The sequence below is a fragment of the Rhinoraja longicauda genome, chromosome 23, assembly GCF_053455715.1.
Source record: "Rhinoraja longicauda isolate Sanriku21f chromosome 23, sRhiLon1.1, whole genome shotgun sequence".
Classification (NCBI taxonomy): Eukaryota; Metazoa; Chordata; class Chondrichthyes; order Rajiformes; family Arhynchobatidae; genus Rhinoraja; species Rhinoraja longicauda.
In genome coordinates, this window is record NC_135975.1 from 15,622,875 (window position 1) to 15,646,448 (window position 23,574).

Genomic DNA, 23,574 nt, shown 5'->3' on the forward strand with positions numbered 1-23,574 from the left:
ACAACTGCCCTGTCCTGCACTATTCTATTGGGTACCATTGGAAGCTATGGATGAAAACAACACTTTCATACAATTTTCATCAACTTCAAAAAAGTTGAAATCAAAAATTAATCAGAAATTATGTAAATCAAAGCACATTGATAAAGTTAAACTTTCACGGTATTAGTCAATCCTATATATTTTAGACCGACTATCTCAGGTGTGATCACCAGTATTTTGCAAGTGGGGCCACATCTCTGACACCTAAGGCTCCTGACTCAGCCTGGAGTTTGTAAACATATATTTTTTCCTTTTGCCAGGAGGCTGAGAATCCCACTAAAGTGGGAACATTCACCCATTACCAAACCAAATATGAAACATCAGAAAACTGCAGATGCTGGAAATCTGATACAAAAACTGGAAATGCTGGGAGGAAAAAAAAAAGAGGTCAGGCAACATCTACAAGATGACAAAACATTTCAGGTGTAATTCTCTTGGTCAGAACTGGGAAAAGTTCTGCTAAAGGAACATAGATGCAAAACGTCAACCAGCGCTGTTTAAGTTGTCTTTCATTGCTGAGCAGTCGGCCCCTCCCTGTGAATTACATGACCAAAACTACCTCCAATTATTGGCTCATGCAATGTTATCAATAAACATTCTATCCATTTTAATGATTTGCACCCAGTGCTAGACATCCCAGTAATAGGAACCCATGTGCAACATGAATGCTTTTTCATCTGAAAAAAAAGCCATTTTGAAACTATTAAGAAAAAGGTTGAATTCAAAGTAGACTTTTTTTCGATTGCAATTACTCAGGAATAGTGTCCAACTTTCTCATATGTTGTTGTGCTTTTTAGTGCAACTAATGTCCAAAATAGCTTTTTCCATTGAAGCGGATGATGCTTTGGCTGCCTGCTGGCTCCCATTGCTGATGTCTTGGGTCCTAATCCTAAAGTCTGAAACACAAACCTCACCTCCGGCTTGCATTCAGTTTGTTGAGGCCCCTATCCTTTCCCCTGCCCCACTATCAGATCAAGCATGATGTAATGGAAAGGAAGTCTGCTCTAGGGAAAAGGAGACATTTTACTGTATTCCCTTTTGACTGTCTGTGATGGAACTGCAGGGATTATCTGCACCTGAAGTCTCTGACTAACCTGTCTCTCAGTAGTTTCTATACTATTACTACAGTCCTCACAGGAAAAAAAATACATACTTGACTCAAAATCAAATTAACTCCTCTATTGATTGAATTTATATAACCAAAGAGATCAGGTAAACAACAGGAAACGTCATGACCAATAAACATCTCTCACTAGATGATAAACATCGCTAACTTTTCATTAGTGAAAATAGGTCATGGAAAATTCCTTCCCTTATTAAATTGTTGTTGTTCACAATGTATTTAAAGCACTCTCCAAAAGAAAAAGAGTGTCAAAGATAGTAACCTGAGGAGTTAATATGTACATTGGTCGATAATATAAAGATCCGATTAGCCTCAATATTACTGGAAGAGCACTCAGCCAAATGACAAACATAGAATCTGAAACCATGCATTTGTTGAGCAGCACCTAACACTGTGCCACTGTTTGTCCCTTATTCCAAGACCAGGATTTATTTACATAAATCCATATAAAGATTCATGGTGAGAGAGGTGCGGTTGTTAAAGTATTAGACTGGTATCTAGAGGCCTTGACTATTCATCCAGAAACACATGCTCAAATGCCAGCATTACAGCTGGGAAATTTAAATTTAAGTCATTAAATTAACTTAATTAAATATAGAAGGAAACGTAAGCACAAATAAAGTACTGGAATATTATAAAAATCCATCTGATTCATTACGGGCCTCAAGGCAAGAATAGTCTCCCAGCCTTATCCTGAGAAAATGTGACCCAGACTGAAAAAACGGTGCGATCTCACACGTCTGGAAGAATTCACAATGGAGAATAAATGATGGCTTGGTCAGAGATGTTCCCAATCCACAAATGAACAAATAAAAAAATATTGAAAAACAAACTGCCAGGTTCTTAGTCCGTGGCTCACTGATGTGATTGCAGAAGATTACAGGTCCACAAAGTTTACTAGTAGAGTGTCCGAGTCATACAGCATGGAAACAGGCCCTTTCCGTTCAACAGAATAGAGCACGGAAAGACAATAAGATAGTGAGGAGGGAGAGCGAAGCAACATCTCAACGGCAGCAGGGATGAGTGTAATGACATTGTATTTTCAGCGTCATGGTGATCAACTGGTTTTATGTTGGAAATTTTAGTTATGAGCATAATTTCCCCTCCCTGCTATAAATCATGGTCTGTAACTTCCTTTGCACAGGTCTGGGAAAAACTGTTGTGCAGCTGGAAAAAGGCTTAAGTTGGTGCAAAATAAAAACCCACCCATTTCCAGGTCTCTTTGTGCTTTGTGGGTAATGCAGGGTTTCCATGAAGGGTAGGAAACAGTTTCCACTGTAAAACCCCTGTTTAACTTTCAGCCTCACTGGTTTGAAAAACAAGTACGGGGCAGTCTGAAGAAGGGTCTCGACCCGAAACATCACCCAGAGATGCTGCCTGTCCCGCTGAGATACTCCAGCATTTTGTGTCTTAATGTAGTTTGAATATTGACTTTTAAAATTGACACCAAATTTAGGCAAACAGGGTTTGGAGATCCTGGTTGTTTGAAAACACTTCTTATTATGCTCTGATTAACCAGGATCTCTGAACCGTTTGGTCTAAAGATCTGTGTCATTTAAAAAGCAAAAGTCAAAACTTCATTCATTGCCCTCACTGAGATGTTTGACCTGAGATCTCGAATACAGGCTCAGATGCGTGACTGTGGTCCTTCATATGTGGAGGTCCAGATGATCAATGTCAAATTCCTGGTCTTGGGATCATTCCAGGCGAATGTCACTGATCTCCGGCCACAGATTGCTGCCCATTGTTCAATTATAGCGGTTCTTCAAGCTCTATAGTACAGTATAATTTTTCATTGGCCCACTGGAGAGCACAGAATGATCACAGGGAAATGTGTAGGAAGGAACTGCAGATGCCGGTATAAACCAAATTTGTTCATTTTCCATACTTCCCTGAACTGCGGGTATTCCTGTCCTACACATCCCCGACGTTATTACTGATTTCCTCAGCAATCTTTTGTCATAAGAACCTGGTCATAGCATTTGGATGCAGGCTATCCCTCTCAAGAGTAATTTCTTCGCTTAGCCTGTCCCATGCATTTTGATGAAGCATAATCCCCCCAGGACAGTATTATTCATATGTGCACATCCCTTCAAAGGCTGACTCAGCTTTGTGGCTCACTGCTGGCATCTGTGAGAGCCTGCAATGAATTAATGGAATAGCATTTGCTGCCACTGGCCCAGGGTAGTGCAACATGGGGAAAGAAAATAATGTTGCTCTGGGAACATCGCAAATGATGTTCACGCTCTTTGTGGGACTTTAAAAAACAGCGTTAGAATGACATACAAGACTATTTAAGTGACATTGAATTGCAGCTAAGCAATTTCTGGGCACGTCGACATTTATAATTGAAACTGCCTGTGGAGATATTTACACAAAGAGATTCATTCATGGTTGGCATTTTCAACACAGTGAATATTTATTCCTACATCTTCAATTCAGTTGCATTAATTTCAATGGCACAAAGTTTGAAGGCAGAGAGCACAGCAACTGTATGATATGTATATTTCTACTACCAAGAGTGAATTTCCAGATCCTCATCAAACTTCCTCCAATGGAAGTGGTGAGCTGGCAGGAATATGGAATAGAAAAACAAGTATGCATTTAAAGTCCACATTCAGCGCATGTGTTTGGCTATTGATGGTAGACACGCTGAAGCAATGGCAGCTTCTCAAATTAGAACTATGTTATGCCCTCCAATATTCTCCTCCTTTACTCTCACTTGCCCTGAAGACTAAAATTAACTTTGTCCCCTGGACTTGAATTTCCATGAGTGTTCTATGGAAAATGTAAACAGTCCATTTACATTAGCGTTGTCTTCCTTCAAAATGCTGATAATTCCTACATCAATATCGAGGGATTAGCAGAACTGTTGGTAAAAAAGCATGGAGTGTGGAAGAAGTAGATAGAAATTCCCAGCAGCCCTGTAAAATTTCCAGCAATTCTTAGAAGCTGCAGGAAGTGCAAATAAATCTCCACAGTGCCACGTTCCCCAGAGAAAAATCACAGTGGCATTGATGAGGAGAATTGGTCGTTTTTTTAATAATGTTTAAAGGTTTGTTGCTTAGTTTAGTTTAGTTTAGTTTGGAGATGCAGCGCGGAAACAGGCCCTTAGGCACACCGAGTCCGCGCCGACCAACGATCCCCACACATTAACACTATCCTACACACACAAGGAACAATCTATACTTATACCAAGACAATTAACCTACAAACCTGTCGTTTATATAAACGTTGTCCATTTGACTAATGAAGCAGCTATTTGTCTTTGAATCATCAGGAGAATGCAGAGGGCCAGGAGAATGGCCATGTTGTGAACCGAAGGCAGAAGTGTGGGGCTTGATGTCAAATGATCAAAACAGTAGTTATACATTCGACACGATCTGGCAACTCCACAGCCCCGTCTGCTAAATCACGGAAAGTTGGCTTACGTTTAAATAAACATTCAAATTGCTCTCTTCTGTCTAGTACTTTCCCCCTGAACTACTGGAACAAATTATTGCCCAAGATGCTCCCCACCCCCCCCCCCCCAGTATCCCCATTGTTGATACAGACTCCAGAAATGGCAGGGAGTTCACTCTCTGTATTATTTACAAGAATTTCAAAAAATGATATAAATACATTTTGGCATTATTTATTTCAAACGGGCTGCAATTAGCTGAATTTTATGATCTGCATTGACAAAAGAGTAAGTGAATGGAATGAATAAACTATTGTTTATCTTAACATATCGCATCCTTCACAGTGTCAGAACATATATCTACTCAGTTAGTCTACCAGTAAACCCATGGGCATGAGACTTCAAAGCATGAATGGTTTGGCTGCCTTGAAAACATTACAGATCTTTGGGGACTTGGAAAATTAGGAGCACGCTCTGTACGTCTTCCGGACTGAACCTGAAGCAGCAGTCTGATCATAAAGACCATGCTGATTGTTTCCACATGGGCCTCTGATGCAGCATCTAACAGCCCGTATATGAATTTAACCAATAGCATTTCGTCTATGAAACTTTGGAACATTCTTATAAATTCCTACCTGGCGACTAGATGCTGCATAGCCTGATAAAAAAAAAATGGAGTCAAACCTCAAATACTTCAATTTCTTCCAAGATAAGCTCTTCCTTATTTGATGTGTTTTTTGACAAGACCACAATCTTCTGGACGGTTCCCTTATCTGAAAGATATATTAGAAACAAATGAATTTGCCAATCAAAATTTGGCTCAATGGAACCTTAAAATATCTAATTCCTTTTCTCGAAGGCAGTTTTGAATGAATAACTGATAACCTAACTAAACAGTCTGAAGAAGGGTCTCGACCCGAAATGTCACCCATTCCTTCTCTCCTGAGATGTTGCCTGACCTGCTGAGTTACTCCAGCACTTTGTGAATAAATACCTTTGATTTGTACCAGCATCTGCAGTTATTTTCTTACAAAACTAAACAGGGTTTCCGTACTGGGAGAGATGCCTGTTTTTACCTGGTGAATGCGAGCAACCTTTGGTGATATTATTAAATGAGCAAAATCTACTTCTTCACATTGGGGAATGAAAAAAAAATAACAGGAGATGTGCATATTCGACAAAAAGAGTCCGCCATCACTTGCTTTACACACTACCCCCCAGCAAGCATGAAATGTGTCCCAAAAAGCTGGCGTAACTCAATGGGTCAGACAGCACCTCTGGAGAAAAGGAATATTTCCAGAGATACTGACCTGCTGAGTTACTCAAGCTTTTTGTGTCTAACTTCAGTTTAAACCAGAATCTGCAGTTCCTTCAGACACATAAAATGTGTCATGCTGGTCTGAGGTAATATGTGATGTTGGTCTCTGTTCTTCAATGGAAATTTGTTGTTCTATCATGCATAGCTTCCAAAGTAGATTTGGAAGGGAGCACATTAATGACGTGTCATGGATAGGACAGACAGTCAGAACCATTTTCTCCCCCAGGGTGGAAATGTCAAGGACGAGAGGGCATAGCTTTAAGGTGAGAGGAGGTAAATTTACAGGAGATGCACTCAGAAATGCTTTTTCTTAGAGTAGGAAGTATGTTTGGAATAACCTGCTTGTGAAGACAGATACAATAGGGGCATTTATGATGCTGTTAGATAGGCATATGGTTATGCAGGAGATGGAAATCAAAGGAGAGGAGGCAGAAGAGATTAGTTTAACTTGACATCATGTTCGACAAGGATAATGTGGGCCTTTGTACTATTCTATGTCTTATGTCTCATTTCATCCTTATAAAGCTACTAGACCAAGTGGACCCGTTGGGCCCAAACCTCTCCTGCATTGGTGCATCATCCCTTTCCTCCCCCCCTCTCCCCCTTCCCTCTCCCGCCCTCCCCCCTCCCCTCGCCTCCCCCCTCTCCTCCCTCCCCCTCGCCTCCCCCCTCTCCCCCCTCCCCCTCGCTCCCTCCTCCCCCCACCCTCCCCTTCCCTCCCCGTCCCCTCCTCATCCCTCCACCCCCTCCCCTCCCCTCCCCTCCCCTTCCCCTCCCTCTCCCCTTCCCCCTGCCTCCACCCCACTCCCCCTCCCCTTCCCCTCCCCCCACTCCATCCCCCTCAACCCCCCTTCTCCTCCCTCCTCCCCCTCCCACCCTCCTCCCCCTCCCTCCCCCTCCTCTCCCCTCTCTCCTCTCCCCCTCCCCCCTTCCTCCACCCCCTCCCCTGCCACTTCCATTCACCCCCCTCCCCTCCCCCTTCCCCTCCCCCCCACTCCATCCCCCTCAACCCCCTTCTCCTCCCTCCCTTCCTCCCTCCCTCCCCCTCCCTAGGAGATAGATTTAAACTTTAAAATGTGAATAACTTTAAATATATAACACCGATTTCAATGAAACTTCTTCCATTAGCAACAAAGGGATGATGGTGAGCAAGGTGGACCTAAAATTGTCATGCTAACGTGTACCGTTTTGGCTGTAGTTCAGGAACAAACAAACAAACAAACAAACGAAAGTTTTAGTATATAGATTGTGAATAGGTAGAATGTGAAAGTATGCAGGTAGTTGAAAGGGGGATGGGAGGATAAAATCCTCCCTGCATTAGTTCAGGAGGTATGCCAAGCCAATGGCATTGCAGAGAGCGGACAGACTGGGGTTAATGATAAAGTGAAAATATATGCAAGGTGCAGTTAGGAGTTTGGAAGTGGGTCATCAATCCAGCTGTTTAAAGGCTGCAGAAAGGAAAGGTGTTTTCTTCAAAAGTGGATATAAAGGAGCCCCTCACTCTATAAAGCCATGGGTCAGCATTGTACCATCCCTTTAAGACGATGGAAGAAAGAATTGGAGCAGGTTCTCTTTGGTGCAGATCTGCTCATGGCTCTCTGATGATATCCCCTTGACACTATTGCGTTCCAAATCTTTACATTGGTGCCACTAGCAGCCTGGCCAGTAATGTTATGTTAGCTGGCAGTGTCCCTCATAAAACAACTTTTTAATTAACAAAGGAGCAGGTCTATCATTCTCCTGAACATCTAACAAACAAGATGTTTTCCCCCACAATGCAAAGTTATAGGCATCGTTATTGAGATTTAGACCCACTTTTTAAAAATACCTTACCTGTCCCGAGAAAGAGGACGTGATATCTTCCATCGGCCGCCTTCACGTGGTCTACTACTATCTTGGTGTACTTATAATCAGTGTTAATCCTCACAATCAGCGGCTGTTTATTGATCGGATAGATGGAGTTGTACATCGTAGGATGGTTCCGGATAAACGTAACCACATCATCGGGAAAATCCTTTGTTGACAACGTGTTTGGTGTAAATGCTCCTCCAGGGCACTAATGAATAAATATAAAACCACAGCAAGAGCAATTAGGTTTCATTAAAATCTCCTGTTTATCTTGGTCTGTAATTTATCATGCAATTTATGTTATTCTTCTGGATTTTGGATTTTTTAAAGCCAAATACACAGATGTATCACTCATATTATTCTTTTCTCTTGCTGCTGTCAACTAGATATTTTGAGACAGTAAATTATATCTGTCCAAAGTGAATCAGAATTTCCATCGTATTAAAGTGCAGTGGTTATTGCCTGATAAAACACTGCTGACAATCTGGAGTTCAAAAACAGTAACGTATAACATTTAAACAGGCAAAAACATATGAATAGATCATATAAAAAGCCGAGGAAATCTTCAGGGCTGAATAGAAAGAGTAACATATAATTTAAATTTAAAATTGAATTGAAATCCTGGTAATTTCAGCAACTTTTTAACCTATTTATTTGTTGAGGCGATGCTCCAAGCTTTAATTTCCCATGCTATGTTTTTGTTTATCCTGCTGTATAAAAAAAAACGATGCTAGCAATTACTGATTCTCCATCTCACTTGCACCTCTCTGTCGTCAGCCTCCTACACTCTTCCAATGAAGCGCACAAGTTTGAGGAACCTCACCTTCCAACTAGACACAATTCAATCTGTTGATTTTGGCTGTGAGTACAACATTTTTGGATATTCATCCTTTCCAGATATGTATCTTACATTTCCAGCAGTGAGATTCTTTCCCTATTCATCCCCTGCTCTTTACATCGTCACCATGTGAACCCTTTGTTGTTTACTGCCCTTTACCACTCTCTCACTACTGGATTCATAACCAGTTTTGCCGTTCAGTCTTTCCTGCCCTCATTCCTCTCACGAATATTCTACAGAAGGGTCTCGACCCAAAACGTCGTCTATTGACGTTCTCCAGAAATGTTGCCTGACCCGCTGATTTACTCCAGCACTTTGCATCCTTTTGTGTAAACCAGAATCTATGGATACATGTTTCTAAATCTTTCCCTTTGTTTCCTTTTTCCCCTCACTCCTGTTTTATCTTGAACTTTACCAGTTGTAATGGGAGGTCATCAACCTGAAACTATTACCACTATTTACACTAACTCCACCAGGTGGCGCCACAGTGGCTGCCGCGCCAACAGTCTGTCTCGTCCCATTCTTCTTTGTTGTTTATCATATGTGTTAAATGTACGTTTTAGTGTTCTTTAGCCTTGTTTTGTGTGTGTGTGTGTGGGGGGGGGGGGGGGGGGGGGACTTTCTACAATCTCTTACCTCGATGGAGTTGCAATTTTCTTTGCCGTATCGAATCTCCGTCCGCACTGCGGCCTAACATTGTGGAGCTGGCGGTCCCTTTGCTGGGGATCGACTTCGGGAGCTCCAAACCACGGGAGCCTGCGGACTTAACATTGTGGACCTGGCGGTCCCTTTGTCAGGGATCGACCTTGGAGCTCCAACCGTGGGAGCCTGCGGACTTTAACATTGTGGAGCTCGCAGTCGCTGGTTAGGGACTGACTTCGGGAGCTCCTAGCCCCAGGAGCTTTGACCGCCCCATCATGGGTGCTTTGATCGCCAGTTGCGAGAGCTTCAATCACCCCGACTGCAGATGGTTCGACTGCCCCGACCACGGGAGAATAAAGAGTGAATAAGTTTAGACTTTATTGCCTTCCATCACAGTGAGGAATGTGGGGAATCAGCTGTGGTGGATGTTTATGTTAACTTTTATGCCTTGTGTGTCTTTTTGCTTTTTTTAGCATGGCTGTATGGTAAATTGAATATCACTGGTAAACGTGACAATAAAATACCCTTTGAACTCTCTACTGATGCTGTCTGATCTGCAGAGTACCTCCAGAATTTTCGATTTTCTTCCAGATTTCCCAGCTGCAATATTTTCCTCCAGGAATTTCTGATGGTGTAATAAACAGCTAATAATCCCACCTATGTTACTTTGTTTTCATAGCGTTTTTCACCCATTTAAAGTCAGTTAAAAGTCCTGGCACTGAACTAATCATTTTTCTATAAATGCCATCTGCTGTAATACTTCATCTCAAAAGGCAAATTATTAATTCATTATAAACTAGTTATATGCTCATAAAAACACAGGACCCCAGCCTGCAATTCTAACTGAGCTTTGTGGTTGGTGCCAAAGTGCACAACTTTTTGATGAATAAAGGAAATGTACTCATTTTTTATTCAGGGATTAGAAAATATTATATGGGGAAGAAAATGAGAACTGGAAGAGCAGAAGTATGCTTTGCTGCTGTGTGGTGACTGAGCTGCGGAACGATGGGTGTGAAGAACCTGTGATTTTCATATGTGATGGGAGTAGAATCAGGCCATTCGGCCCATCTTGTTGACTGGCCAGGAGTGGGGGATAATGGATGGGAAATCTATGGCAACCAATTGTGCCTGAAACTTCAGATAACTGGAATGAACCCTTGTTAAAGTTTTTATTTACACAATTTAGGCAGATAATTTTGTTTGAGAACAAGAACACTGTAAAATAGTCGTCTATCATTTTGACCATTCTTTTTCATCTGTTATAGAGTACAGCCTCTGGCTAAAACAATTAATACAAGACCATGCTGTGATGAGAAGATGAAGCTTAGGAATGGGGCTGGTTCCTTAATGGGCCTAATGACCTGTACTGTGAAATATTTCCATTTTGTTGGACCTGGAGGCCATGACTGGATAACTGGCAGTCAGTGGATTTTATTGTGATTAATGTTTTAAGTTCTGGCATTTGTGCTTTGCAATATCTTTTATCAACCAAACCTTCTCTGAAACTTTTAAATTGATAATGATGAAATGCTGGCTGGAGTAGGTCGGCATGTTAACTTCAGCACTGAGCAAGAGTTGACATTCAGCCAAGTACGTGAGGGTGAAATTCTCCACTTTTTTGATTGTGAGCTTTTTACCTGGAAGATGTTTATTCAATCTCAAGACAGCTTCTAGTGGGATATACTCTCTCACATTGTTAAAAAATGGCATATTTTGAAATAAAATTCTTTGATGGGCCCGAACAAAGATAATTGATATGAAAATGAGGAAATTAACATGTTACTTTGTAGAAACAAAGAACTGCTAGTTTACCAAGGAAAGAAACAAAATGTTGGAGTAACTCTGCGGCTCAGGCAGTTTCCCAGGAAGGGATTTCTCCAGGGATGCTGCCTGACCCGCTGTTACTCCATTATTTTGTGTCTCTCTATGTTATTTTGTGGTTTGGCTGCTTCACTATTTTGGAACAAATACTGAGAGCGTAATTGAATGTTGTGGTGCTGTAGCTGATAATTTGCCAAGTACTTCAGCTTACACTGAGTGTCTTAAGGAAAAAAAATTAAAAGATGCACAAAGAAAACAAAATCACATTTTACAAAACAATGGAGGACTATGAAGAGAAAATTGTACTCAAACCCGAGTTTTGCAATTCCAGTTCACTACCACTGATACACAGATTGTTTTGGAGAGCGACTGCAGGGTATGTTTCTGCTATTGTACTGTAATTTTGATTATTTCTGAATCCAAGTTTCATTTTTTATAATATCTTTCCTATTTACTATTTAAATTGCCTGCCTCCCATCCTACAAACACAGCCCTTTCATCTTTCTTCCCTTCTCTACCATCCATGACCCTGCACTTCTTGATCCCTGTTTCTCTTCTGTCCTCTGGTGCAGGTGAATGCTCGCCAGCAAAAATATTAACTCTGTTTCTCAACCCTCCGATGTCGCCTGACTTGCAAAGTACTTTCAGCATTTTCTGCTTTTATTTCAGATTTCCACTTTTGAAACTGATGACAAATGTTTGTTGTTCTTGGATATCTGAGGCACAGGTAATACAAGTTTTCATCAGCTTGCTTTTCATATTTGTATTATTTTTGCAAAGGCAGTCAGCTGTGATCGGATATTTGCTATATTAGATATTATTTGGACTGATATAGATGACACAGATGCAACATTGCAGACTTAAGATCTGAAATATTTTGGATTGTCAGGTCAAGCAAATATCATTTTTTGTAATATTTAAATATGGGTGGTATTATGCACATTTTTAAAGATGTGGGCCTTCAGGTGGCCTTCATCCTGACAAATTTCCATGAGGAAATATTTGAGATGTGGGGAATTTAGTAAATGATCACCACATGGAGTGTTGTGTTCAGTTTTGGTCACCCTGGAGAAAGATGACCCAGCACTTAAATCCTGTTACTCTTCCAACATTTTCCAAAGTACTTATTCCAAGGATGTTGTTAAGCTGGAAAGGGTGCGGAGAAGATTTCCAAAGATGTTGCCAAGTCTTGAGGGCCTGAGCAATTGGGCAGTCTGGGATTTTATTCCTTGGAATGCAGGAGGATGAGGGGGGGGGGGGGGGGGGGGGAAATCTTATAGTCATGTATAAAATCATGAGAGGAATAGAGAGAGTAAATGCACAGAGTCTTTTACCCAGACTAGGGAAATCGAGAACTAGGGGTCATAGGTTTAAAGTGAGGGCGAGGGGGTGGGGAGATTAAATCTGGAACCTGAGAGCAACTTTTGTTTTTACACAAAGGGTGGTAGGCATATGGAACAAGCTGCCAGAGGACGTAGTTGAGATGGGTACTATCAAAACATTTAAAAACACTTGGATAGGTACAGGGATATGAAAGGTTTAGAAGGATATTGGCCAAACGCGGGCAGGTGGGACTAGTGTTGATGGGGCATGTTCATCGGCATGGGCAAGTTGGGCCAAAGGGCCTGTTTCCATGCTGTATGTCAATGACTCTATTGATTGCTGGGACAGAAGCATTGACTTATGTATATGAAAAGAGATTGTATTCATTAGATTAATATTCGTTGAAGTTTAGAAGAATGAAAGAAGTCTTTATTGAATCCTGGAGAATTCCAAAGGAACCGGACAGATTTGGCACAGGAGGTATGTTCCCTAGACTTTGAACCCAGGACCAGAGTCACAGTCTAAGGATAAAGGTACACCACTTAAAACTGAGAGGAGGAGACATTTCATCCCCCAGAGAGTGGTAAACCGATTAAACTCTCTACCATAGAAAGCAGTTGAAGTTGAGCCGTTAAATATATTCAATGAATTAGATTGGACCAGATCCATCAAGGAATTTGGAGAAAAGTCTGAAACACAGTATTGGATTTGGATGATCAGTCTTGATCATATAGAATGATCAATGGACAGGCTCAAAGGATTGAATAACTTACTCCTACTCCTGTTTCTATTCATGTAAAAATCGCTGAAGGATGGCCACCCATAAACAATGGGCAAGGTTCATGAAAGTTGCTCCTGTGGATAATTTTGGACCATTTGACCAGGACTGATTCTATCAGATCCAAATCTTGCTATTGTTGTTACTGGAGCCAAAGTTCACAGATGAAATACAAATGTGGCTACGTTCATATTATGCTAGTTCAAAGTTTCTATTGAATAAACATGTTAAATATATTCTGAAAAAGAAAGAGGATGCTGATATAATAGTTGGAATGGAATGCATTCTCTCCTAATGTTTTTTGTTGTTGTTTTTAACAGCAAATAAAAATGAATGTTGAATTTACTGAGACTGCCTGTGTCAATAATATAGCTGTGTATCAAGGACTCCTTCAAAGTTCAAACTGACCCTCGGGGGCTGAGCGTGGTTCTATTAGATGTTCATGGGCTGAGAAGGTCTGGTTTTGCTTTGATTAATTGTCTATACCAAACAATTCAGGTAGTTATGACAGTAGATAGATTGGTAATCTGGACGGATCTAAGAAGTTACGTTTGCTGAGATGAAAGTGAATTTAACGGCTGGTTTCTTACCCTAGTAAAAGCTGAGCATACAGTAAACATCAGGGAACCACATTGTTCAGCCCATAGCTGGACTTGGACTGTTCTCATCAAACAGAATGCCAAACGCTCTGCTTTGAAAAGTATCACATGGTAAATTCCATCGATTTAATATTTCTGCAGTAAGGTAGCTGCGTCAAAAATATTGCCCTCCCGCACTGAAATGCTGGCTGAAATTATACGTTACAAGTGCATGTAATGAGGTTTCGAGCCATAATCCCTGTCTTGGAGGGAAGGAGGGATGCGTGCTGTCATTGTATCAAACCGAGCGTCTTCAGAAAATCTTCTAAAGCTGTGTGAATTATTAAACAGTGCTGGTCAAGGTAGGTGGGAAATTTCGATACTCACTGTGCCAGGCCTAGGATATGGAATCCTGCCTTGGTATGGAACATATTGATGGGTTGGTCCTTCTTTGTGTGCGAATGGTCCATTAAATACCGTGTGAATGTCGAGCATGTTATAGACACACACAGCCGAGCCTTTAAATACTGAGCTGCAAGAACAGGCAGAGATTGCATTGTTATGAGCAATACGACAGGCATTGTTTTTACGTGTTCAGCACATATTCAGTCTTAAATTATTCCACCAACTTATGGAGATGGTTTTATTATAAATGAAGAAATCAGCATAATTAAAAGCAGATGGTCCCGAAGGAAGATTATTGACTTTGAATTGATTATAAATCGTTGTTGTCTCATTCAGTGAAGCACATGAGTGACGGGTTGTACGTTTTTACCCTACAAACCAAGCTGTGGCCACTGTAAAATACTGCTCTCTGACCGGCCCACCCCTCTTCATCACACAATCCGAACCCTGAATTTTATTGGGAGTTTGCAAGGACATTAAGAGGTGCAGGTATTATGTACCACGCAATCATGGGTATGCAGAAAATGCCCGGCAAATAGCAGGCTGCAGATTTGAGTACCTTGTATAACTGAAATGTCAGTGCATAAATGTTTAGTTTAGAGATACAACGTGGAAACTGGCCCTTTGGCCCACCGAGTCCAAGAAGAGTAAGTGACAGAGGCTGGAGTTGGAAAAGGGGACAAAAGGGTGTCAGATAACCAGAGAAGAGGAACAAAATGCAAAGTCAGAGAGAGGGATGTGGGAGTAAGGGGACATGGAGGAGAGAAAAAGAGGGGAGATAAAAGGGAAATTGGAGACTTTTTAGATGGGACATTAATGTGGAAAGGAGGGGAAGTTGCAGTTGGAGAAATGTGTGCCTATATGGCGAGGTGGATCATGGGATTGCAGATGGGGTGGTGGGGAAGGTTATTACTTGAAAAAGGCAAATTCAATATTGGTAACATTGGGTTGTAAGCTACCCAAGTGGAATAGGAAGTGCTGTTCCTCCAGTTTGCATGTGGCCTCACTCTGGCAATGGAGGAGGCCAAGGACAGAAAGGTCAGTATGGGAATGGGAGTTAAAATAGTTAGCAGCCAGGAGATGCAGCAGTACCTTAGTGTGCTTCTTATTTATTTCATTCAACTGGGTAAATGCAATGGAGAACCGATGTCAAAAACTCTTTGTTATAAGTTGTCTTACAAACAAATGTACTGCAAGCGATTCACTTACAATAATGAAATAAATACATGATTTATTCATTAAAATAATAAGACAATTAAAAAGTTCATCAGATTTAAATCAATTTATAGAACATAAGATAAAGGCTTTGGAACTGTGCCATACCTTGAAGATGTGAACAGTCCATAGACAAGCAGGCTCTTGGGGTACTCTGTTTCTAATAAAAAGACATCCTCTGAGAGGAAAAAAAAAAATTCTTAGCCATTTGTTGATTCTGAAAACAATCTCAAAATGATAAATCTCAAGGAACCAAAGGGTCTGACTAGTTGGATTGCTGCTCCATAAAATACAAGGCTCCTATTATTAAACTTGCCAGTTTGGTGTGCCCTCTTGCAATTATTTAACAGGAATAAAACAGTTTCTTTGATTCAGTCATTTTCACCGTCGGAACTTAACAGATTCCCAAAATAGAGAAATACAAGTTGACAGGATTGTTCTGCAGAGGGTGCTGATTGCAAGGCAAAATCCTGCATTCAAGGTTGTTTTAGGGAAAGACCCATCAAAGCAGACCTGATAAAATGTGTGTTGAGCCCAGATCTCAGTTACATCCTGTCTGATGTCAGGTTGGGAATTGTTCTGAAATATGGAAACTGAAAGGGTCACCAGCTAGATTGGTGATGACATCTCTGACGTTAGCTTATTACAGGTAACATTTTCCATTGGTTTCTGAAATGTCCTCACAGAAAAGCTTGGCACGTTAGGCATTATTAGCTAGTAACTACTCACAGGATGAAAGGGGACAGGGGAAAATTGGAAGAGATTCATCTGGGAGCTGAATAGCTTCTATCTAAAAGATACAATTGAGGAATAAAGAAGATAAACCTTTGTTTTAAGTTGCTGCAGCACTATAGACTGTTATCACTTTTACAGTCTTCACTGACCCGTTCTGACACAAGATATGTCTAGGCATCAGACAACTCAAGAAGTCAGCCAACTCCATTTCTCTCTTATGAACTCAACGAAAAAAAAAAAGATTTTGTAATAAAACATGTCAGACGAAAGTTTATAATATTGTTCACTTACGCAGTTCATCAAAGTGAGTTTCTGTGCCATCATCATCTATCACAGAACATACCAAACGAGCCTTTAAGAATGTTGTCCATTTGTTAACAAGACTGCGCTGACCTCCTATATCATTCTAGACAATAAAGCAAATTTATAGTAAATATCCAGTGAAGGAAGAATTTAAACATCTGTTAAGGAAAAAATAGATTTAACGCTGGATCCAATAACTCACATCTATAACACAACACCCAAACCACATAGTAACAGGATCCTGGCTGATTTAGAAATAATTCATACATCTGTCAGTTGGATGTCTGAAATAATACATGTTTATTTTAGTGCAAGCTGCTACGTGGAATAAATGTACCCTTTCAAATTTGCTTCAGCATTAAGAATGTCCCATCAAGCACAGGCATGGACTGCTGCTTTACTTCTAAGTGGAGGAGAAATTTCTTCATGCACAGGGCGATGTATCTGTCATTCTCCAGCCCAGCGCACTGGGGCTAATCAGTCACTAGATCCATTTTATACAAAGATCAAAGCATTTCTGGATATTATAGGATCATGGGTTATCTGGACCGTGGAGGTAAATGGCATTGAGTTGGAATGTCTTGATGAATAGCACAGCAGGCATATGCAAAATGAATTTCACTATGTGTAATGTTTAATTGCATATGTAAACATAAATAAATATCTATTAAAAAATAGATCATCAAAAATTGAGCAGAACTTCAGGATAATAACTATCCCTGCAGTCTTTACATTTTCCCAACTGTTCCTCACTGTCATCAAGTTCCTTCATCACAATTACATGCCATGGAGCTTTTGAGCATTACGCTCGATATTTAAGCTTGCATCTTTCAATTCTCTACGGATGTGAATAACTTTGTATTTTTTTTAAAGCTCTGCAATGTCGAGCCGTACTGGGGCTGTGTTGAGTTTCAACTTGCATTTATTTCAATTGAAAAATTAAATCTGGTTTACAATTTCCGTTTTCCAAAACAAGATGAGCTTAGGCTAGAAGCAGCTGAACAAGCTGACAGATGTAAACACAAAATATCCCCGCTAGAAACATAATGAGATTTCAATCCACAACGAGGTGCGTTACTTACAGGACAGATCCTGGCAATCCTGGAGTGAATTTGTTTGGTATTACCGTGACCATCTGTCACCTTTTCCCGGAGGAAGAAGTACAGTTTTGCATCATTTGGGTCGGTGCCATCAGGAATGAAATGCGCGCCCACAAATACAGGCTCTAACAACAGACAGATACGCAGAGTCAATAGCAGATTAACAGCTTGTAGCCAACGTGAAGCAGAATTCAAAAATCAGATTTGATTGATTGTTTAAAGCCTTGGGTTTGCTGCATGAATTATATTAACAGGATGGGAAGAGAGTAAATGCATTTCAGTGAACACTCGATGAGAAAATGATGGAGGAAGGAACAGAAGGAGACACTGATGGGGTGGAGATGAACAGCTGGGGAGGAGACATCCATGGCATCAACACCAGTGTAGGCTAGATGACAGCAGTGGAGCGAGCACCTACAATCTATCCTCTCAAACACGAGAGGTGCTAATGAATGAGCTCTGCTGAAATACTTTGTAAAGAACACCATAGTGATCCAAATAATGGTTCAATTTAATCTATTCAATTGAAGTGACCATTAATAAAGCTTAACAAACAGTTCCGTGTGTCAGCATATCCAGGAACATCATCACTCGAAGCTCAGTCATTCTCTGATTTTTTTCCTTAATAATGCAACTTCAGCTTAGTTTCTTAAGCCAAAAATAACTAAATTGGACATTTCAACCAAGTAATATCTCTTCTCTTCAGGTTTTATATTATGAACAACAGGAGAAACATTCCTGGGTGGAGATCAATGATGTATTGCGAAAATTCAAAGAGAACCTGACCTAGTTATAACAAGCATTACAGGTATTATCTGTGGGTTGGTGCCTATAGATGATTAAACACAACCACGTAACTGACATATCCCACCTCATATGTCGCTTGGGCAGCTTACACCCCAGCTGTATAAATATTGACTTCTAACTTCCCCACCTTGCCCACCCTCTCTCTCCATCCCTCCCCCTTCCCAGTTTTCTGACCAGTCTGACTTTCCCCCTGATTAAATTTTATCTCTGTATGCTTTGTTGTCATCTTCTCCTAGTTAACAATGATCTATTCTACATTTTCCTTGACCCTCATCTCCCTTGAGGTCGCGTTTTCCATCTTACCCTTCCTTATCTCTGTGTCTCCCTCTCCCCTGTCTCTCAGTCTGAAGAAGGGACTCGACCTGAAACGTCACCCATTCCTTCTATCGAGTGATGCTGCCTGTTACGCTGAGTTGCTCCAGCATTTTGTGTCTAGTTTGTAATGAATGGGCCCTAGTTAAGGATACCCACCACTTAACCACTTGGAGTTGTGCTGGTCTGTCCTTATGCTGTTTCTTTTTGTTAGACTGCGGAATATTGCCGCATCAGTACCCATGAAGTCGATGTACACTCCTGAAAATAACTCTTCATCTGAAGAAGAAAGCGACACAATTAGAAGTACTGTATAGTTGAATTGTATTCTTTGAAAGATACGGTTGTCTTTCTATTTTCTCTACTCACTGATCATAAAGGACACCGTGTCAACCTGAGGGTTAAATGAGCAGCGGCCCTTTCCCGACTCGTTTTTTGATTCAATCATAAATATTTGATCCTGAAAAATAAAATGGGACAGGGAGGTGACTCATTGTTATCAGTTAAAATGTGTGGCCTGCAGTTAGTTAGTATGAGATTCAGGTAGAAACCAAGTACAAACTAAGAGGGGTTCTCAGGTCCCGTCATTAGTATCTGTGGTAGCTCCTACCGGGTCCTTCTCACCTTCTGAATGTGAACTAAGTCTTGCGTTCCTCCCCAGACGGCTGCTGAGGATGGAGTGGCAGGGGAAGGGTGGAACAGTCAAGAGTCAAGAATGTTTAATTGCTGTATGCACTGGGACTTGAACAATAAAATTCCTACTTGCAGCAGCTTTGCAGGCACATTAATTGCAACAACACAACAAATGAATGTATAATAAATTGTCAGTTATTCTAGATAAACTGGATCATGATAGTGCAAGCTAAAGTATGTAGTGCATTCTTAGCAGTGCAAAGTCCATAGTACTTTAATGCTGAGGGAGGGTTGTGGTTTGGGTTGTGCACGGCGGTTCAAGAGCCTGATAGTTGATGGGAAACTGCTGTTCCTGGAGGTAATGGTTTGCAGGCTCCTCCACATTCTTCCCAAAGGTATCAGTGAGAAGAGTGGATATAGCGATGTGGGTCATTGATGGTAATAGCTGCCTTCTTGCGACAGTGCCACCTGTTTTCCCCTTGATGGTGGGAGGTCAGTACCCGTGATGGACCATGCTTTGTCCACCACTTCTTGCAGCTTCCTTTGTTCTTGAGCATTCAAATTACTGCACCAGGCCATGATGCAACCAGCCAGTATGCCCTCCACCGTACACCTGGAGAAATCTGATAAGAGTATTCAGCAACATACTGAATCTCCTCAAACTTCAGAGGAAGTAGAAGGATTGAGGCAGGAACTGCTACAGTTTTGGTGGAGATGACCAGACAGAGATGAGAATCACAGGCCAGCACTCCTAATCTTTTACGGCCCACAGGAATGGTTTTAAAAAAAGCAAAGACATCCTCATCTTGAGCTGGTGTCTCCAGTTATCGCAGTGGGAAGCAGAGTGAGACAGGTTAGCACTTGCTCCATCCGTCCCAGACCAGCCTCTGCTAGCAAGCCTAAAGCAGGAGTGTGGCCCCAGGTTTAGGTTTGGAAATGGTTTAATTTCTATTTTAGAAACACTTCAAAAATGATCCAACAGAATGTCTGATCAGATATCTTTTGGGTTCATCCAATTGATGGCACTTGTAGATACATTTCTACCACGTCATAATATTAGCTCCTAGATTTGAAGAGCCTCTAGAGGGGATGGAGAGGAGGGTTTGTGATTTCAACGCATATTTAAAAGTTCACTCTTTTGAAGTAGAGCTGGGTGAAGACACTTGAAGCTGACATAACCCATTTTCATTATCTATGGAGAACATGAGGAATAGTTTACATGTGGTGAAAATCAATGCTGTAATATATTAAATATTAATGCTGTAATAAAGTACAATGCGCAGATACCATCAGGGATGAGAACAAAGGCAATAATTCTCTTGATCTGCTTTTTTTCTGGTGCCTCAGCAGCTAGGTGCAATTTTTCATCAAATTGTGCAAATCATTTACCAGAATTTATTTCTGCAGGCTTGACACCAAGAGCTATCAAAATGTATTTTGCTTCTGGGCTGGAGGCATGAAGGCTCTTGGTAACGTTAATTGCTCAATCGGCTGTTACTGCATACAATAAGTATCTGTTGCAATTTGACCCCAAGGTGCCTGGCACTCCATCTCTTTACCACTATCTCTTCAGCAGTTTTAGTTTTTAAGTGTACCATTTGTCTAAGTAGCCAGCCTTAAATAAATAAAAATGTCATATTTATCTTTTGCACCAAATGTTTTATGTTTCCATGTCCTGTTAAATAATCTGAGATTGGTCAGACATTGCATAACTCATGTCTCAGATGGAACAACCATTTGAAAGGATAAGGCACAAATACATGATAAGAAAATAAGAACAGTGCTTCCAGAGAATCCTTGGTATGCACTGTTGAACGATAGTCCTTCTTGTGCTATCAGTAACACTATGGTTGGAATGGGCTAGAGATTGGTTTCAAGTGGTAAATTGAGAAAGCTCATTATGTTGAAGTATCACCACAATGAAGAAAAGAAGATAATTTAAATTAACAGAATAAATTAATTTTGTATTAACACAACTGGTATTTCCTAGAATAATGGCTCTAAATTTTACTGGTACATTAGGAATCTTTTAACAATTTCTATAATATATCCAATGAGTTAATATTTTAAAAGTCAGATAGTGAAAGATCAAGGCAAACATGTTTTCTACAGCATGAACAGTAGGGATGACGTTCATTGAAGTCAAGAGTGATCGAAGATTTGATGATAGAAAATAAGGAAGCCTATGCAGGTATCATGGGTAAAAGCAGCAGAGGCCCTTGAAAAGAATAGGTGAGTAATTTAAGAAGAAACCAAAAGGGTAAAGAGGTGCAGAAAGATGAAGGAGAATTCCAAGACATTTTGTAAACTCATCAGGAGCAAGAGGGTAACTAGAAAAAGAATAGGCCCCTTTAGTGACCAAAAGGGCAATCTGCGTGCTGAGCCGGGGATATGGGTGGTCCTAAATGAATATTTCCTATCTGTGTTCACTAAGAGAAAAGATATGCTAGATGGAAATTTCAGGGAGAGGGTCAGTGATATAGCAGTAAGAAAGGAGAAATGTTAGATGTCAAGGAGAACATAAAAATTAGATAAATCCCAAGAGTTTGCTTAAATGTTTCCAATACTAATATGGGAGATAAGGGAGGGTGGGACCTTGCATGAGATTTTTGCACCTTCACGAGTCACAGGTGAATGATAGATGACTGGGGCATATCAAATGTGTTTCCTTTATTCACAAATGGCGGAAGGGATAAGCCGGTTAATCACAGGACAGTGAGTCTTACATCAGCAGTCAGGAGGATATTGGAAAAAGGCCATAGATCCCTGAAGGTGACAGCGCAGGTAGACAGGCTGGTGAAGAAGGTATATGGGATACTTCAGATTGATCAGCAATGCTCAAATGGTGGAGCACATTCAAGGGGCCAAATGGTCTAATTCTGCTCCTGTGTCTTATGACCTTATGCTTCTGATGTGGCATAGAATAAACTAAAAATAAGCTCAATAAAATAAACTAAAGCTGAACTGAACTGAGAATGTAACAGCAGGGCCATAATGCTAGAACTTTATCAAATGTACCTGCAGGCCACAGTTGGAGTATATTGTGTACCAGTTCGAGTCACCACACTATCGGCAGGATGGGATTGTGCTAGAGGAAATGCAGAAGAGATTCGCCAGGATATTGCCTGGATTGGAACGTTTCAGATGTAAGGACTGGAAAAGGCTGGGCCTATTTTCTTTGGAGTGGTGGAGTGGATGAGACTGAGGAGTGACCTGATAGAGGTTTACAAAATTATAAGGGGGAAAGATAGCATAGATAAACAGATTTTTTTTTCCAAGGTGGGAGTATTTATAACAAGAGAGCATGGGTATAAGTTGAGAGGTAGGAGGTTTAGAGGGGATCTAAGGAAAGATCTCCCACTCCTCACACATACAGATAGGTAGGGATCTGGGACACATTGCATGAAGAGGTGTTGGAGGCAGGAACCTTCACAATACATACAAAGCATCTGGAACAGTATTTGAATCACTAAGATACAAGGCTCCGGAACAAAGATGGATGAATAGGAATAGCATTGATAAGTACATTGGTTAGCATGGGTTGAAGGGTCTGCCCCTGTGCTTTACAACTCTGCCTCTGTGCTTTAGATGCTATCTACAAAAAACAGACGAGCCAAATTCCTATTTCACTGTTTTTCGTCAACTATCTGAAGAAGGGTCTCGACCTGAAACGTCACCAGAGATGCAGCCTGACCTGCCGAGTTACTCCAGCATTTTGTGTCTACCTATCACTTTCCCCTACAACCCTCAAATTATTGAACACATTGCACAACATGTCGGCAAATAGCTTTCCCTTACATTAAACAGTAACTGTACAATTCAAGAATTGACCTTTTGAAGTGTTTAGATATTTTTGGAAGACAAGACAAAGCATAAGTGAAAGTCTTCCAGAGGTACTGGAAAAATTCGGAAAATTGAATCCATAACAGTAAAACTACAAGGATTAGCATGCAACATTTCTTTAGCCTGTTGTGGACTCAATACAACTGTCTGCACACGTTATATATGTCTACTTTATCAGTGGTATAACACGAACCTCAGATTTGCGACCCCTGTTGATGTATGTGCAGACAGGGCTAAATGCACCACTACCGCATACAAAGAGATGCGTCCGGTTGTACACTTGTATAACGCGTACAAAGTTACCACAACCGTCCTGTAAAGATGTGAGAAAGTAAATAATCGTTATTCATGAACAAGCAATCACCAATTTACATTTGAATCAAAGGAAAATACATTTTCACCAACAGGGAGTCACAAACTAAACGATTCTGTATGGCAAATATGAGAATTTTTAAACACGGTGAGTGATCTCTGGATATTGTTATTAGTCTTTGTTCAATTGGGAGATTTATT

General features: G+C 40.8%; 1 protein-coding gene across 11 annotated transcripts in view; it reads right to left on the reverse strand.

Moving 5' to 3' along the window:
- sema3c (sema domain, immunoglobulin domain (Ig), short basic domain, secreted, (semaphorin) 3C) overlaps nt 1-23,574 on the reverse strand; it is a 206,937-nt gene that overhangs the window by 9,852 nt on the left and 173,511 nt on the right. For all 11 annotated transcript variants that reach the window (XM_078419759.1, XM_078419755.1, XM_078419752.1 and 8 more), the window contains 9 exons: nt 23,255-23,374; nt 18,955-19,045; nt 18,745-18,864; nt 17,449-17,591; nt 16,355-16,469; nt 15,437-15,506; nt 14,096-14,240; nt 7,714-7,936; nt 5,247-5,335 (listed from right to left, as the gene is read on the reverse strand). In XM_078419759.1, coding sequence (XP_078275885.1) covers nt 5,247-5,335; nt 7,714-7,936; nt 14,096-14,240; nt 15,437-15,506; nt 16,355-16,469; nt 17,449-17,591; nt 18,745-18,864; nt 18,955-19,045; nt 23,255-23,374 — 1,116 coding nt within the window. The remainder of the gene's footprint in view (nt 1-5,246; nt 5,336-7,713; nt 7,937-14,095; nt 14,241-15,436; nt 15,507-16,354; nt 16,470-17,448; nt 17,592-18,744; nt 18,865-18,954; nt 19,046-23,254; nt 23,375-23,574) is intronic.